This window comes from Melospiza melodia, chromosome 2 (assembly GCF_035770615.1).
Source record: "Melospiza melodia melodia isolate bMelMel2 chromosome 2, bMelMel2.pri, whole genome shotgun sequence".
Lineage (NCBI taxonomy): Eukaryota > Metazoa > Chordata > Aves > Passeriformes > Passerellidae > Melospiza > Melospiza melodia.
In genome coordinates this window covers 288,188-303,214 of record NC_086195.1, presented here as the reverse complement: position 1 = coordinate 303,214, position 15,027 = coordinate 288,188, and the positions used below count along the sequence as shown (strand labels likewise).

The window sequence follows — 15,027 nt, the reverse complement described above, 5'->3', positions numbered from 1 at the left end:
ATTGGTCCCGCCCTCCGACGCTCACGCCCCCACACGCCCCCTGGCGGCGGCGCGGACACAAACAGAGAGGTGGGCGGGGCTTGGGTGTTTATTGCCCCGCCCCGCCCCCGGTTCCGCGGCCTTCACCGTCCGGGGGGGTTCGGTTCCGCTGTCCGGTGCCGCTGTCCGGCCACCGCGCCCTGCTCAGCGCGGCCCCAGCGCCCGCAGCAGGCGCGGGAAATTGGGGGTGCCCCAGCCGGTGACCGGGTCCCAGGCGGGGGTGGCGCAGAAGCCCTGGCCCTGCACGGTGCCGTCCAGGCAGGACAGGTGGCAGCCCTGGATCACCTGCGGGGACAGCCTCAGTGCGGGGGCTCCGAGTCTCGGGACAGAGACCTCCGGAGCACAGGAGCCCCACACAGCCCTGGGACAGCTGTACCATGGGCACAGGGACCCTGCCTGCAGTACTCGGGAACCAGGGACAGCCGTCCCTGCCATCCCTGAGACGGGAATCCCAGGGACAGGGGCCCCAGCCATCTGACACGGGGATCCGCACAACGCCCCCCATGGCACAGGGTCCCCTTGGGACACGGGCAATGTGGAACAGCACGCTCAGCTGCACCCTGGCACCTCTGCAGCCCCTGCCACACGAGGGGACCTGACCCACAAAGCTCACAGGAGCCCGTGGACACCCCTCCCATGGGAAGGACAAGGGGAACACCAGGACACCCCTCCCATGGGAAGGACAAGGGGACTCTGTCCTGCCCCAGGCACAGCTCTGGGAGCAGGAGCCCTACCACAGCCCCTGGAGCAAACATGGCCTTCCCAGCCCCACGGACAGGCCTGCCCCAGGCCTCAGCCCCACACATCAGGACACCCAAGTCAGCCCCCAGCAGAGCCCCTCCCTGCCCCACTCACATCGTAGAAGGCATCACTGAGCCCTTGTTTCTGCAGCTGGTAGAGCGCCGGGTTGAGGAAGCCGAGGGGCGGCAGCCCCCGCTGCAGGCGCCGGTCGTTGATCAGTGCCACCATGCCTGCCACCACCGGCGTGGACGCCTGCGTGGGCACAACCCCCCTCAGCCCAGGCCTGCCACGCCGAGGGCAGCGGGGACGGGCTCCTTACCGAGGTGCCCGAGACCCCGTGCAGCGGGCATGAGCCCCTTACCGAGGTGCCCGAGACCCAGGGCAGCGGGATGCGGTTTGTCACCACCCAGTAGTTGTCGGAGAGCGCGGCCAGGTCGGGGTAGGCACGGCCGCTGCTGTTGTAGTAGGAGCTGGGGGGCAGCTTGGAGGCTGAGCGCAGGAAACGCCCGACAGCAGCGGCCTGGGGACGCCACGGCCTGTGGGCATCTCCACTGCCCACTGTGCCCACTGCGCCCTGTCCCCCCAGCCCTACCCCTGCAGCCCCGGGCTGGCAGCACAGGGGTCCCTACCTGGTACTCAGGCATGGGGAAGACGTTGCTGAAGCCGCCCCCGCTGATGTAATCCGTCACCTCCTCTGTCACCAGGAAGGGGTTCTTGAAGGATGTGCCACCCACCGTGGTGACGTAGGGGCTGGGGAGACGGGGACACTGCAGCTGGGCACACGGCTGCCTGGGCCTCGGCAGCCACCAAGAGCCCCCTCTGGTACCAAAACCTCGCCCCACAAACCCAACCAGCCCCTGGAGCTGCACAGGCTGCACCTCTGGGGTATGTAAGAAGTTGGTGAGGACCCCAGGTGATCTTGGAGGGCTCAGACCCCGTGGGGCTGGGGCTGGCTGTGCCCCGTGGGGCTGGGGCTAGCCATGTCCCTGTGGGTCCGGGGCTGGCTGTGCCCCCGTGGGGCTGGGGCCGGCTGTGCTCCTGTGGGGCTGGAGCTGACTGTGCCCCGTGGGGCTGGGGCCAGCTGTGCTCCTGTGGGGCTGGGGCCGGCTGTGCTCCTGTGGGTCCGGGGCTGGCTGTGCCCCGCGGGCTGCACTGACGCCTGGCACCCACCTGGAGGCCGGGAAGCTGGGCCGGAACGTGTGGTTCCCGCTGTGCTCCCGCCGGCAGCCAGCACCGTCGTCACCTGCCGGCACAGAACAGGTGACAGGGGACCCCCTGGCACCGGGCAGCCCCTCCCCAGCCCCGCCCCAGCCCCGCCCGGCCCCACCTGAGGCGAAGAGGATGGTGAGGCCGCGCGCCGCCGCCTTCATGAGCTCGGTGTTGACGCGCTCCATGTAGGCGTAGGACAGGCTGTCCTCGTCGTCCCCGTAGCTCACCGAGTGCACCCAGGGCACCGAGGACATGTTGCTGAGCAGCACCAGCCAGGCCAAGAAGGGCTCCTGGCTCTCGTGGCGCCCTGCAAGGACATGGGGCAAGGGACACGAGGATGGCTCCCCTGACATCAGGGACGGGGGACAGAGAGGAGTCCTGCCTCAGCAGCACCAGCACCTTCCTACAGGGCAGGGCAGCCCCAAGTGCTCCTTCCTGTGGGCCCCAGAGCCGCAGCACACCCTGGAGCTCCGTGAGCTCATCCTGGGGCTCCTGACATTGGCACTGAGCTCCAGCTCAGCCCATGGGCTTGGCAAGAGGGCCATCGTTAGCCCAGGACAGGGGGCTGCACTCACGCCCCTCTCCAAGACTCTGCCCAGGGCTGCAGCCACGGGGGCACCTGCGGACCCAGCAGGGCCTCGGCTCCTCCTGTGGCAAAGGTCCCAGCAGAGTGGTGCATGTGCCACCTGCACACATTCCAGCCGCCCGGTGCCTCCCTGCCCTCCAGCCTCGCCCCTGGGAGGGGGGCAGAGCCCCAGCCACCCCCGCTGACTCTCAGTCACCCACACCAGGGCACCTGCACCTTCCCACACCTGCAACTGTGTCAGGGTGGAGGGAAAGGCAGCACCCTGCTGCCACTGTCACCATCGGGGACAGGGCCACTGTCCTGTGGCACTCACCGGCCCAGCCAGCTCCCAATCTGGGACACTGCCCCTAGCACCGTGCCGTGTTTGTGTTTGTGCAAGCTGTTTGGCAATTTGTTTTCCCCGATTCCCTCACTCTCCCTCATCTGCTGCCCTGGGAGACTCGTGGGTGGGGAGCTGAGCTGCAGCAGAGCTGGAAATCCCCAGGGGAGGAGGGCTGTGCCCTCCTTCATGGGATCTGAGCAGGGCAGCTGCTCCGTGCGGTGCCAGCAATGAAATCCCTGCTCCAGGATACCCTGGGCGTTGAAGGTTCACACAGTTCACAGTCACTGCACACAGCAGGAGTGACATCCCCAGGAGCTGGGAGTGCGGGGCCAGCTCTGACTTGGGGAGCACGCAGGGAGCACTCAGAGCAGCTGGGAAAGCACCTGGGGCTGTCCTGCAGCCAGCTGCTGCACAGCCCTGCCGCTCTGCCCTCACCTGGGGCTGTCCTGCAGCCAGGTGCTGCACAGCCCTGCCGCTCTGCCCTCACCCCTCTGAGCACTCCCCTCTCCCGTTCCAGCCCCCTCCCTTACTCCTCCAAGTGTTCCCTCCTGTGCTCCGGGCACTCCCCTCCTCCCTCTGGGTGCCCCCTGCCCCTCGGGCTGTTCCCCAGTACCTGGATTGCTGAAGACCCAGGTGGAGACGTTGGCCCCCGTGCTCATGATGTACTCCACGTCCAGGCTGGCCTCCAGCCCGGCTTTGCCGCGGCCCTGGCGCCCCACCACCCGGTCCACCTGCGTGCGGTGGGCAAAGCCGCTGCCAAAGAGCTGCATGAACTCGGCCAGGTCAGCCTGGTGGAAGTACTGCTCGAGGAACTGCGGGACACAGAGGGACAGGCTGCCTCCTCTCGAAACAACAAAGTAACACCGTGATCCTGGCACAGGAAATCGCCCAGCACGGCTCTGTACAGCAGCCACCAAGGGACGCCCAGCTGTGCCACAACCCCTGGACCAGCAGGCCCCCTGGGACACCCAGCTGTGCCACGACCCCCAGAGGACCAGCACCAATCCCTGGGACAGCCTTGGCACACAGAGCGGGCAGGGGTTACCTGTGCACAGGCCTGGCTGTTGTTGGGCAGGAGCCCCACGTCCCCTCCTGTCATGTTGTATCTCTGGCGCAGGACGGCCGGTGTCACGCCCAGGTGGAACGACGCTCGTGCCAGCTGTGGTGCCAGCTGTGGCTCCTTCCTGGCCCTGCTGACCGCCTTGCGCTCCGTGGGGAACCGGTGCAGCCCACCCACTGCAGCAGAGCACAGCGGGACAGGAGAGGCTGTCAGGGCACAGAGCCCTGGCAAGGCAGGACACAGCCCTGGGCTCTCCATCACTGCCCCATTACTGCATGGGCAGGCCAGCAGCACGGCTTGCATTGCCCAGCCCTGCAGCCCTGGCCCAGGGAAGAGCCTCTGCAGCCTTCCACGGCTGAGCCAGCCCCAGCCTGGCATGCCCTGCACCTTTCACTGGATGCCACGGAGCAGGGCTCTGCAGGAGGCTCCGCAGCCTCACCTCCCCCAGGGGGGACCTACCGAAGTCCAGGTGCTCGGCAAGCTCTGCAGGGACCGTGTAGGGCAGCGGGGACCGCACCAGGCTCTGCTGGCCCTGCACGTAGCGGTGGAACTCGGCCCCGGGGAGCAGGCGCTCGGCCGTGCTGCAACACAGGGACAGCGCTGGGAGAGAGGGACAGCCACCACGGAGTGGAACTGCACTGGGACACAGGGACAGCCACCACGGGACAGGGCCGGGAGAGAGGGACAGCCACCACGGAGTGGAACTGCACTGGGACACAGGGACAGCCACCACGGGACAGGGCCGGGAGAGAGGGACAGCCACCACGGAGTGGAACTGCACTGGGACACAGGGACAGCCACCACGGGACAGCGCTGGGAGAGAGGGACGGCCACCAGGGACTGGGGCTGCACTGGGACACGGGAACAGCCAGCACAGGATGGGACAGTAGTGAGACACAGGGACAGGCACCACAGGGCCAGCAGAGCAGGTTCCAGCCCTTGGAGCTCACCTTGCAGGCAGGTAACACTCCAGAAAGTCAAGGGTGGTGACACTCCAGCAATCCTCTACACCATGGCCCTGCAGCCACTTCAGAACTGTCATCAGCGTGGCTGTGGAAGGCTGGACCAAGTCCCTGAGCTGCTCCAGGGACAGGTACTGCCCTGGGGGGCACACAGGGGTCAGATCCCCTCACGGGCCCCGGGGTCCAGGGCCTCAGGGACAGGGCCGTTACCGTATCACGGGCCCCGGGGTCCAGGGCCTCAGGGACGGGGCCGTTACCGTATCGCGGGGACCGGGGGTCGGACACGGCCTGGACCAGGCGGGCGAGGCGGGCGGTGCCGCGCTGCCGCAGGGCGAAGGTCAGCTGCACCGGCTGCCCGGGATCCACGCGGCCGGCGTGGGCCCAGCCGGGGGGCACGCTGCGGGGGCACGGTCAGCGGGGCGGCACCGGCACCGGCACCCGGCCCGGCCCGGCCCCGCACCTACCGGAACGGCTGATCCCGCTCCAGCTCCAGCGCCAGCCCCGGCGCGCAGCTCCAGGCGGCCGCACACAGCGCCAGCACGGCGGGGACCCCCCAACACCTGCAATGGCTCAGGGGAGCACGGGACCGGCACAGCCCGGGGGAACCGGGACCCACCGTGGACAGGGCCCGGAGCCCCTCTGGCCGCGCCTTAGCCTGGGCCTGGGGAGCGCCGCCGGAGCTCCCGGGTCCCAGCACCGGGGAGGGAGCCTGTCTGACCCTGCGACCGGGAACCCCGCCTGACCGGCGAGCCCTCACACCGGGGAACCCCGCCCGACCCCCGGGCCCTCACACCGGGGACCCCGCCTGACCCCCGGGCCCTCACACCGGGGAACCCCGCCTGACCGGCGAGCCCTCACACCGGGGACCCCGCCTGACCGCCGGGCCCGTCCCCACCGGGGAACCCCGCCCGACCCCCGGGCCCTCACACCGGGGAACCCCGCCCGACCGCCGGGCCCGTCCCCACCGGGGAACCCCGCCCGACCCACGGGCCCTCACACCGGGGAACCCCGCCCGACCCACGAGCCCTCACACCGGGGAACCCCGCCTGACCCACGGGCCCGTCCCCACCGGGGAACCCCGCCTGACCGCCGGGCCCTCACACCGGGGAACCCCGCCCGACCGCCGGGCCCGTCCCCACCGGGGAACCCCGCCCGACCCACGGGCCCTCACACCGGGGAACCCCGCCCGACCCACGAGCCCTCACACCGGGGAACCCCGCCTGACCGCCGGGCCCGTCCCCACCGCCACCCGGGAGCCCCATGGACACCCTGAGCCTCCGTCACCCGGGAGCCCCGCCGGACCCCTGCGGTGCCCATCGCCGGGGCCGGAAGGCGCCCTCGCCCCGGTAGCGCCCATGCCACCGAGGGGTGTCCCGGTGTTCCCGTGCCGGGGTGCCCCGCTCGGTGCCCGTTATCCCCGCGCCATGCCGCCCTGCCGGGGTGTCCCCCCGCTCCGTGCCCCCCGTCCCGTGCCCCGTGCCCGTTACCCCCGCGCCATGCCGCCCTGCCGGGGTGTCCCCCCGCTCCGTGCCCCCCGTCCCGTGCCCCGTGCCCGTTACCCCCGCGCCATGCCGCCCTGCCGCCGGTCACGTGCGTGTGCGGGCGCGTGACTCCCGCCACGTGGGGACACCAAAACAGCGCCACGTGACCGCCCTCACGTGACGGGCGGAGCCGCGCGCCGGCACCGGCGGGGCAGGACCGGGCACGGAACTGGCACCGGCACCGGGCGGGGGGGCACTGGGCACGGCACCGGCACCGGCGGGGGGGGATTGGGCACGGCACCGGCACTGGCGGGGGGGGACTGGGCACGGCACCGGCACTGGCGGGGGGGGATTGGGCACGGCACCGGCACTGGCGGGGGGGGATTGGGCACGGCACCGGCGCCGGCACCGGCGGGACTGGGCACGGCACCGGCACCGACACCGGCGGGGAGGGACTGGGCACGGCACCGGGCGGGGGGGGACTGGGCACGGCACCGGCACCGGCGGGGGCTCGGGGCGGCGGGGCGGGCCCGGCTCCGGGGGGCACTCGCTGCTGGCCGGCCGCCCCGAGAGGCGGCTCACACACGGCCCCGGCCGGCCCCTGTTCCCGCCCGTCTCCCGGCGGGATGCGGAGCGGACATTTCCTGGAGGGATGGCTCGCACCGGGGGCTCGGCGAGGGCCCGTGTCGGGCTCCCTGCGCGGCTGATGGTCCCGGGCTCTGCGGCGGCAGGAGAGCCCCGTGTGAGGCCGGGGGTCCCGCTCGGCTCGGGGGTCCCGTGCAGGAGCGGTTGCTCGCAGCAGCGCAGGAGATACACGAACGATAATAACCATTAACGAACATCAACTCCAGACACCACCCTCGAACAGGAAACCAAACGCTAAGAACTTCGAAACTTGGGACCAATGAACCAATGGATTTCTGTGTGTTTTAACTGTATGAAATATGTGGAAAATTTAGTAAAATTCATGTGTCATGGAATGATTTTCTCTGCACAACCCAGGACATATGTGGATGAAACGATTTCTGTTGCACATCCTGGCCAGAACAAAATCCTGGCCAGGATACAGTAATGCCTTGATTCTCTAACAGTAAAAACGCTGTTGGGAGTTTTTTGGTTTTCCTGCAGTTTCGGTGACAAGCCCAGTCACACGGCACATCCCACGGCTCCAGCCGTTCCCAGCTGCTTTCCTGCGTCTGCAGAGAGGGGTCCGGGCCAGGAAGAGACAGGCAATGGGAAAACCACCTGCCCGGCCGTGGCTGCCAATCCCCCGCGCTGGAGCAGTGCCGGAGGCGTCTGCTCCTGCTCCCCTGTGCTGCCCTGCCCTGGCAGCCCCGGTGTCCCCCTGCCCGCAGACAGAGGGGTCCCAGCTGCCCACGGCTGCGTGCCCCATGTGCAGTTTGGGGATGGGCTCTAAGTGGGATGGGATTTGCAGGGGATGCTGTCTGGGTCTGTCTGGACAGCCGGGATTAAGGTGGCCGGGCCGAGCTAATCGTGTTAGGGAGCATCTGCTGCTGCTGGCCCAGCGCTGGAGGTCAGGGGGCCTCGGAGTCCCCTGGCTGCAGCCTCGCTCCCCAGACCCCTGTGCTGACGGGGTCAGGCGGGGATGGAGGAGCAGAGGGAGCCCCAGGGACACCGTCAGGGACAGGGTGGCCCTTTGCCCCCGGCCCCGGCTGTGCTGGCCTGTGCTCATCCCTGTCAGAGAGGGGGACAGGAGGGCTCCCCTGGGCCCAGAGCTGCCAGCAGGGCTGGGGGGGCTGCAGAACAGGCTGGGGATGTGCAGAACAGGCTGGGGATGTGCAGGACAGGAACAGGCTGGGGCTGTGCAGGACAGGCTGGGGATGTGCAGGACAGGCTGGGGATGTGCAGGACAGGAACAGGCTGGGGCTGTGCAGGACAGGAATGGGCTGGGGATGTGCAGAACAGGCTGGGGATGTGCAGGACAGGCTCGGGATGTGCAGAACAGGAACAGGCTGGGGATGTACAGAACAGGCTGGGGATGTGCAGAACAGGCTCAGGCTCTGCAGAACAGGAACAGGCTGGGGATGTGCAGAACAGGCTGGGGCTGTGCAGAACAGGCTGGGGCTGTGCAGAACAGGCTGGAGCTCTGCAGGATTCACTGTGGGGTGCTGGAATCAGAGCTGAGGACAGGGAGCACACAGGTTGGTTTGGGGAACAACAACAACAAAAGGAAAGCAGGGAAGGCAGGATGGAAGAGGCTGATCGCATGTAGGTGGTTGATGGTCACTGCTGGGTCTGGCCACATCCGACACCTGACGGCTGCACAGCCACTCCTGGGTGTCCAGCTCTGTTTCCCAGGGTTGGGGACACTGTTTGGTAAGAGGGGCCCGTGTGGTGTCAGGAGACAGCAAAGAGCCCTGTGCGTGCCTGTGTCACCCAACAGGGACAAGCAGAGCCAAAGCTGCTGGGCAGACTGCTGGGAGCACTGGGATCCCCAGGGCAGTCTGCGTGTGCTGGCTGTGATGGGGCCGTGCCTCGGGGAATTTGTGTGCCCAGGTGTCCTCAGTGGGGATCCAGGAACGTGAGGTACCTGCTGGGCAGATGACATGTCCAGGTGTGGCTGCCGCAGCCCTGGGGGCCTGCGTGCCCTGCCCACAGCCCCCACCAGAGCCAGGGTACGGGATGGGATAGGGATGCCCGTGGCACGAGGTACCAGCCGTGTGCACGTGTGTAGCCATGCCTTCCACGTGTGCCTGCATGGGAACACACCCAGCCGGGCTGCTGGACAGCCCCGGGGCCATGGTCCTGCTGCAGCTCCACTGACCCCTCAGGAAATGGACTCGGCAGGACACAGCCATGGACGTGGGACCAGAGCCTGGCCAGCCCCCCGTGAGCCCTGCGTGGGGCAGATCCAGTGTCCCCCCACCATCAGCCCCATGGATCACGGTGCCAGCCTGGCAGGAGCCCGGCAGCAGGGATGGGGCGGTGTCTGTACAAACGTGTGGTTTATTAAGGCATTTTTGAGACGTTGGCACTTGGGTTCAGGCTGCGCCGAGCGGCCCCTGCGCGGCCGCGGGCAGCGCTGGCACATGCAGCTCCACGAGACACAATACAAAAGGTACAAACGAGTAAAAACAGCAATTGTAGTACAATGTGTAAAAATAAATAACTGGGGCTCAGTGACCCCAGCCCAAAGCAGGGTGTGAGTGTCTGGCCCTTCCTGTGGCATGCAGGGTGACCCATCTGTGTCCCCACCCCAGATGTGCAGCACAGCTGGGCTGCGTGGGCAGCACAGGGCCAGGGGGCACCCAGCATGGGCCTGGGGGGCACCGGGTAGCCCTAGAGTGCCCCCACAGTCCTGGGGGACACGGGACACCCCCAGAGTGTCCCTACAGGGCTGGGGAGAACAATATGTCCCCACAGCGCTTGTGAGCAGGACACAGAGGGGATGGGGTGCCCACCCCAAGAGCCTCTGTGGGCTGTCCCTGTGCCAAGGCAGAACCGTCTCCCCCTCCCAGGGCACCCCGGGCCCCTGTGGGTCCCCAGCAGAGTGGGCATGGCCCCTGGTGGGGCTCCCTTGGTGCCCACTATTGCAGGTGCCTGTCCCCTGTCACCACCCTGTGCCCAGGACAGCACCTGGGACCAGCAGCACATGCCAGGTCCCCATGGCACAGCGGGGATGGATGAGAGGCTGACTGTGACACACAGAGCTGCAGACACAGATGGTTCTTCCTGGGACAGGGGGGACGGGCAGAAGTGATGCATTTGTCTGCTGTGACAACACCTTTGGGGCTGGGTCTGGGGAATGTGTGATGGGAAGGAGCTTCCCCCAGCTCTGCTCAGGCACGGGGTGTCCCCCCGACCCCCAGACACACCCCTGAGCAGACTGGGCATTCAGGGCTCTGTGGGGCACCCATGGCCGCGCAGGGATCACAGAGCCCAGGGCGGCATTCCCAGGGAGGGCTGTGACGAGGGAGCAGCTCCGGGGAGCAGCGGGCTCAGGGAGAGCAGGTGGGTGGGTGTGCTGCGGGTGTGACACTGCCTGTGTGTGCGAGTGGCCGTGCTGGGAGGAGATGGGCCCCGTGCCGGGCTCACAGCATGCATGACGGGGGTGCAGGGCAGCCCCACACAGGGGCTGGGCCAGCAGCAGGGCGTTCTGGCACCCTGACCGTGCTCTGCACGTGGCCAGACTGTCCTGGGAGGCAGTCATGCCACAGGGCCCAGGGAAGGCCAGATGCCCAGCGTCCCACTGTGGCTGTCAGAGAACACGCTGGGTGATGTGGCTTTTTGGGGCACCATCTCCCACCTGTGCCCTTGCAGCTGCAGGCTGCCTGCCGGGCCGAGGGTCACAGCAGCCATCCCCACTGCTGCTGAGGCTGGGCTGGCCCTGTCAGCTGCACACAGCTCTGCCGGCCCCACTGTGCTGCCTGTGCCCGGGCACTGCCCCTGCCTGGGACCCTTGCCCAGAGAGGCACCTGCTCCCAGGAATGGGATTCCCATGCTGAGCATGGCAGGTGCCTCCCTGCCAGACCACAGGAACCATCCTGAAGTTCTGGCAGGAGATTCCCTGGATGTGTCACCTGCAGTGGGTAGCCAAAGGGCTCTCCTGTCCCTGCCCAGCCACGGACAGGCAGCAAGGTGTGGGCACTGCTGCCTCCTGCTGCAGCCAGCCCGGTGAGTGTCTCCTCCCGGGCAGGGGCCAGGCTCATTCCCACAGGCAGCATCCGTGCCCCAGGGCATTGCCCCTGCCCGGAACATCACCCCCGGCCACGGGGCATCGCCCCTGCCCTGGGAGCTCCGAGGGCCGCAAGGGAAGGCTCAGGGTCCTCCTGCACCCAGGCTGCTGCCTGGCCCTGGGCAGGGCAGGGTCTGGGCCTCCATCCCCTCAGCTCCCCTCAGCTCCCGGAGCAGCAAGTACCGTGAAGCACCATCGTGCCCAGCACCCATCTGAGCCACATGGACCATCACCCCGGGCCAAGCAGCACACGGACCATCACCCCGGGGTGCCAGCACTGGGGTCAGCAGTCCATAGGGCACCAGCCAGCACAGGCTCTGCCAAGCTGTGGGGAGGGACGGGGCCACGGCCCCCAAGGGCATCAGCAGTCCCAGGGCCCAGGCCAGGCCCAGTGCTGGGAGCGGGATGAGCGCCCATTTTAGCAGCCCTGGGCTGGGCCCCACTCCGGCCCCATGGCTGCGGGCTGGGGCAGAGGAGTCCAGGGCCCAGCTCTAAATCCTGAGCTCGGCCTCCTCAGGGGGCTCCAGCGAGTGCTCAGCACTGATGGTGGAGGTGGACGGCCCCTGCGAGATGCCGAAGGGCGAGACCACCGGGGAGCGGGCGGCCAGCGGGGACAGCGACGGGGAGAAGCTCGGCGACATGGCGGAGGACGAGATGGAGCCCTCGTGGCTGATGGGCGAGCGGCGCAGCGAGGACGGGTGCGGGAAGGTCCTGCCTGGCGGCGGTTTGGGGGGCACGGACTTGGCCCCCGGATGGGCCACTGAGGTGATGAGGGGCGGGGGGTCGATGCGGGGCTTGGGCTCTGCCTTGGGCTTGGCTGGGAAGGGCTTGCGCAGGGAGCTCTCATCCTTGAGGCGGGCGATCTCCGTGAAGACGCTGGCCAGCGGCTGGAACTGCGGACACCAGTTGAGCAGGTAATCCCAGTTGTAGCTGCCGCGGAGCTCCTCGTCGCTGGCCACGATGGCGGTGAGCGAGCCCTCCACGGAGGGCTTGCCGTCCTCGGGGAAGGCGTAGTCCTGGGGCTGCGAGGAGACGCTGAGGCCGCAGCGGACGCCCAGGAAGGCGCTGCCCCCCCCGTCCTCGCGGTACAGCTGCAGCGGCGGCCCCGGCAGCAGCAGCCCAGAGCCCTTCTTGCTCTTGAACCACTGGGCGCTCTCCAACGCAGCTGGCTCACACGAGATGTCGGAGAGCTGGTCAGCATCCTGCTGGATGCCAGAGTCAGGGCCGCGGGCAGCGATGTGCTCCTGCATGGAGGCTGTGATGCTGGCCACGCGTGGGTACTCGTTGATCATCCGTATCTCGTCATCCTCAGCGGCTTCGGCAGAGCCACGGCCGCTGGAATGCGAGGGGTCCAGGGAGCCGCCCCGCGTGTAGGGCCCCGCCGGCTCAGTCCCGTACCCTGGCAGCGCCTGGTGGTAGATGTGCTCGGCCCCGGGCAGCGCCGGCTCCTCACGGCCCAGCTTCTGCAAGGACCCGCTCTGCGCACGGGCCAGCGTCCCCTCTGCCTCTGCCTTCTTGTGGCCCCGGCGCTGCCGGGAGCGCACCAGGGCCAGCACGATGGCCACGGCGGCCAGCACCACCACAACGCCCAGCGAGGCGGCCACGGCCACCAGCAGGAGGTTGAGGTCAGGTGCCAGGCCAAAGGAGGTGTGCGTGACGTCGATGGTGACCTGCGCAGAGGCCACACGGGAAGCAGGCAGTGGGCTGCGGGCTTGCACCTCCAGGCTCATCTCCCGTGGCTCCCTCTTGGTGCGCCCAGCCCCAGCTTGGGGCTGGCTGTCCACACGCAGGTAGATGGAGCCCGTCGTCTGGTTGATGGCAAAGTACGGTGAGGGCTTTGCCAGGGTGTACAGCACAACACCGTCAACCCCCTCGTCCTCATCCGTGGCCAGCACCCGCCCGATGCTCTGCCCTTTGCGTGCACCCTCAGGCACCTCAAAGTTGAAGGAGGGGCTCAGGAAGATGGGATCATACTCATCTTCCCCCGTCACCAGCACCCGCACAGTCACAGTGGCCGAGGCATTGCCGGCGTCGGTGGCCCGAACCAGGAGCTGGAAGGCTTTGGCTCGCTCGTAGTCAAAGGTGAGGCGGGAGCGCAGCTCCCCAGAGCTGCCATTGACAGCAAAGGCGTCCCGGCCGTCCCCCGTGCTGGGGTCCCCCAGCGCCTGCTCCAGCACCACGTACCGCAGCTCCCCAAAGGCACCGCTGTCGGCGTCCACGGCGCGCAGCGTGGTCACCAGCGTGCCGGGCGGCAGGTTCTCCCGGATGCTGGCGCTCAGCACCTCCACCGGGAAGTACGGCTTGTTGTCGTTGATGTCCTTCACCTCAATGGCCACGGGCACCAGCGCAAAGTGCCCGCCCGGCGTGTCCGTGGCCCGCACCACCAGCGTGTGCAGCGCCTGGGCCTCCCGATCCAGCGGGCGCGCCAGGCTCAGGGCGCCCGTGGTCTCGTGCAGCTGGAACAGCCCGTGCTGGTCCCCCGAGCTGATGGTGTAGCGCACGCGGCCGCGCGGCCCCGAGTCGGCGTCGTGGGCGGCCACGCGCAGCAGCTCGGTGCCGGGCAGCGCGGCCTCGCTCACCGCCGCGCGGTACTCGGCCCGGCCGAACACGGGCGGGTTGTCGTTGACGTCCTGCACCGTGATCAGCACGGGCACGGTGGCGCTGCGCTGCGGCACGCCCCGGTCCGAGGCCGCCACCGTCAAGTTGTACACCGGGATGGCCTCGAAGTCCAGGGGCTCCACCAGCACCAGGGCTCCCTGCGTGCGGAGCTGCCCCCCGGCCCGCGCCACCCGGCTCTCCACCTGGAAGGCGTTGCCGCCGTTGCCGCTGACGATGGTGTAATCAAAGCCGGCGTTCTCCCGGGACAGGTCGGCGTCGCCCGCCTCCAGCATCAGCACGGTGGTGCCCGGGCGCAGGTCCTCGGGAACGCTGGCGTTGTAGCACAGCTCCTGGAAGCGGGGGCTGTGGTCATTCACATCCAGAACCTGGAGCTGCACCGTGGCCCAGGATGAGAGGCTGGGAGAGCCGTGGTCGCGGGCCTCCACCACCAGGTCCAGGGTGGGCTGGCTGGCGTTGAACTCCACCTGCCGCGTGGTGAAGAGGGTCCCTGTGGAGCACAAGGCCAGGGTCAGCATGGGAACCAGTGGGAGCTGGGAAGGGTAGCAGCTGGAGGAGCATTTGATGGTCACCCTGCTGTGTCTGCTTCACCAGCCACACCAGAAAGTGACCTTGTGAGGGTTTGAACGGAGGCAGGACGGGGGCACTCTCCTCCACAGGCAACCTTAGATTGGCCCATGAGAGAGGCACACAGAGCACCAAGCCCACGCACCGTTGCTGGGGTCGATGGCAACATCAGGGCTGGGCACAGCCAGGTGGAAGGTGATGTCCCCATTGCTCCCTGAGTCGGGGTCGGTTGCACTCACAGTGAGGATGACGCTGCCAGCAGGTGTGTGCTCTGGCAACAGCACCTGGAAGAGGAGGAAACCCCAGTCAGCATCTGGTTCCCCCCCGCTCAGAGCCCCCAGCATCCCTGGGATGGGGATCTGGGGCTGGCCAGGCAGCCAAAGCCAAGGGCACCCAGCCTCTCACTGGCCAGGGAAACCACACACAAGGAGTTTGTGCTCCCAGACCCTTCAAGCATTCCTGGGGCTCCCCAGCCCCTTGGCTGGGCTTCAGTGCTGCAGCACACACTGCCCAAGCCAGCCTTCAACAGGGACCTGCCCAGGTCTCGCCACAAACACTTGTCTGGGCTGGGACCCATTTCCCACCCCCTCTGGCTTCCCCACTGTGCTCATCCCTTTCTGCTGGACCCTCTGCATCCAGCTGTGCCCCTTGCAGGGGCTGGTCCCAGGGTCACCTGCCTGGTTTCAGCTCCTTCTATGCCACAGTGAGAGCATGAGGGATGCCAGGATGCAGATGTGGGTCAGAAAGT

The 15,027-nt window shown here is 68.2% G+C and overlaps 2 protein-coding genes across 3 annotated transcripts in view; both read right to left on the bottom strand.

The window, feature by feature from the left end:
* Positions 1-112: 112 nt before the first annotated feature.
* Positions 113-6,520, bottom strand: TPP1 (tripeptidyl peptidase 1). Of its 2 annotated transcripts, none has more exons than XM_063179767.1 (13): positions 6,479-6,520; positions 5,384-5,479; positions 5,177-5,316; positions 4,908-5,058; positions 4,417-4,538; positions 3,943-4,133; positions 3,511-3,709; positions 2,108-2,296; positions 1,951-2,023; positions 1,410-1,530; positions 1,142-1,300; positions 895-1,032; positions 113-324 (listed from the first exon to the last, which is right to left on the bottom strand). In XM_063179767.1, exons 1-13 carry the CDS (start codon positions 6,487-6,489, stop codon positions 184-186), a joined length of 1,731 nt encoding a protein of 576 aa, XP_063035837.1. In that variant the 5' UTR covers positions 6,490-6,520; the 3' UTR covers positions 113-183. The 2 variants fall into 2 exon arrangements, with proteins under 2 accessions (XP_063035837.1, XP_063035829.1); XM_063179759.1 differs by lacking the exon at positions 6,479-6,520 and adding an exon at positions 6,407-6,423.
* A 2,831-nt stretch (positions 6,521-9,351) lies between these two features.
* DCHS1 (dachsous cadherin-related 1) overlaps positions 9,352-15,027 on the bottom strand; it is a 45,301-nt gene continuing 39,625 nt past the window's right edge. Inside the window, exons 20-21 of the mRNA XM_063179723.1 lie at positions 14,425-14,563; positions 9,352-14,202 (exon numbers count right to left, since the gene is read on the bottom strand). Coding sequence (XP_063035793.1) covers positions 11,588-14,202; positions 14,425-14,563 — 2,754 coding nt within the window. The 3' untranslated portion in view covers positions 9,352-11,587. The remainder of the gene's footprint in view (positions 14,203-14,424; positions 14,564-15,027) is intronic.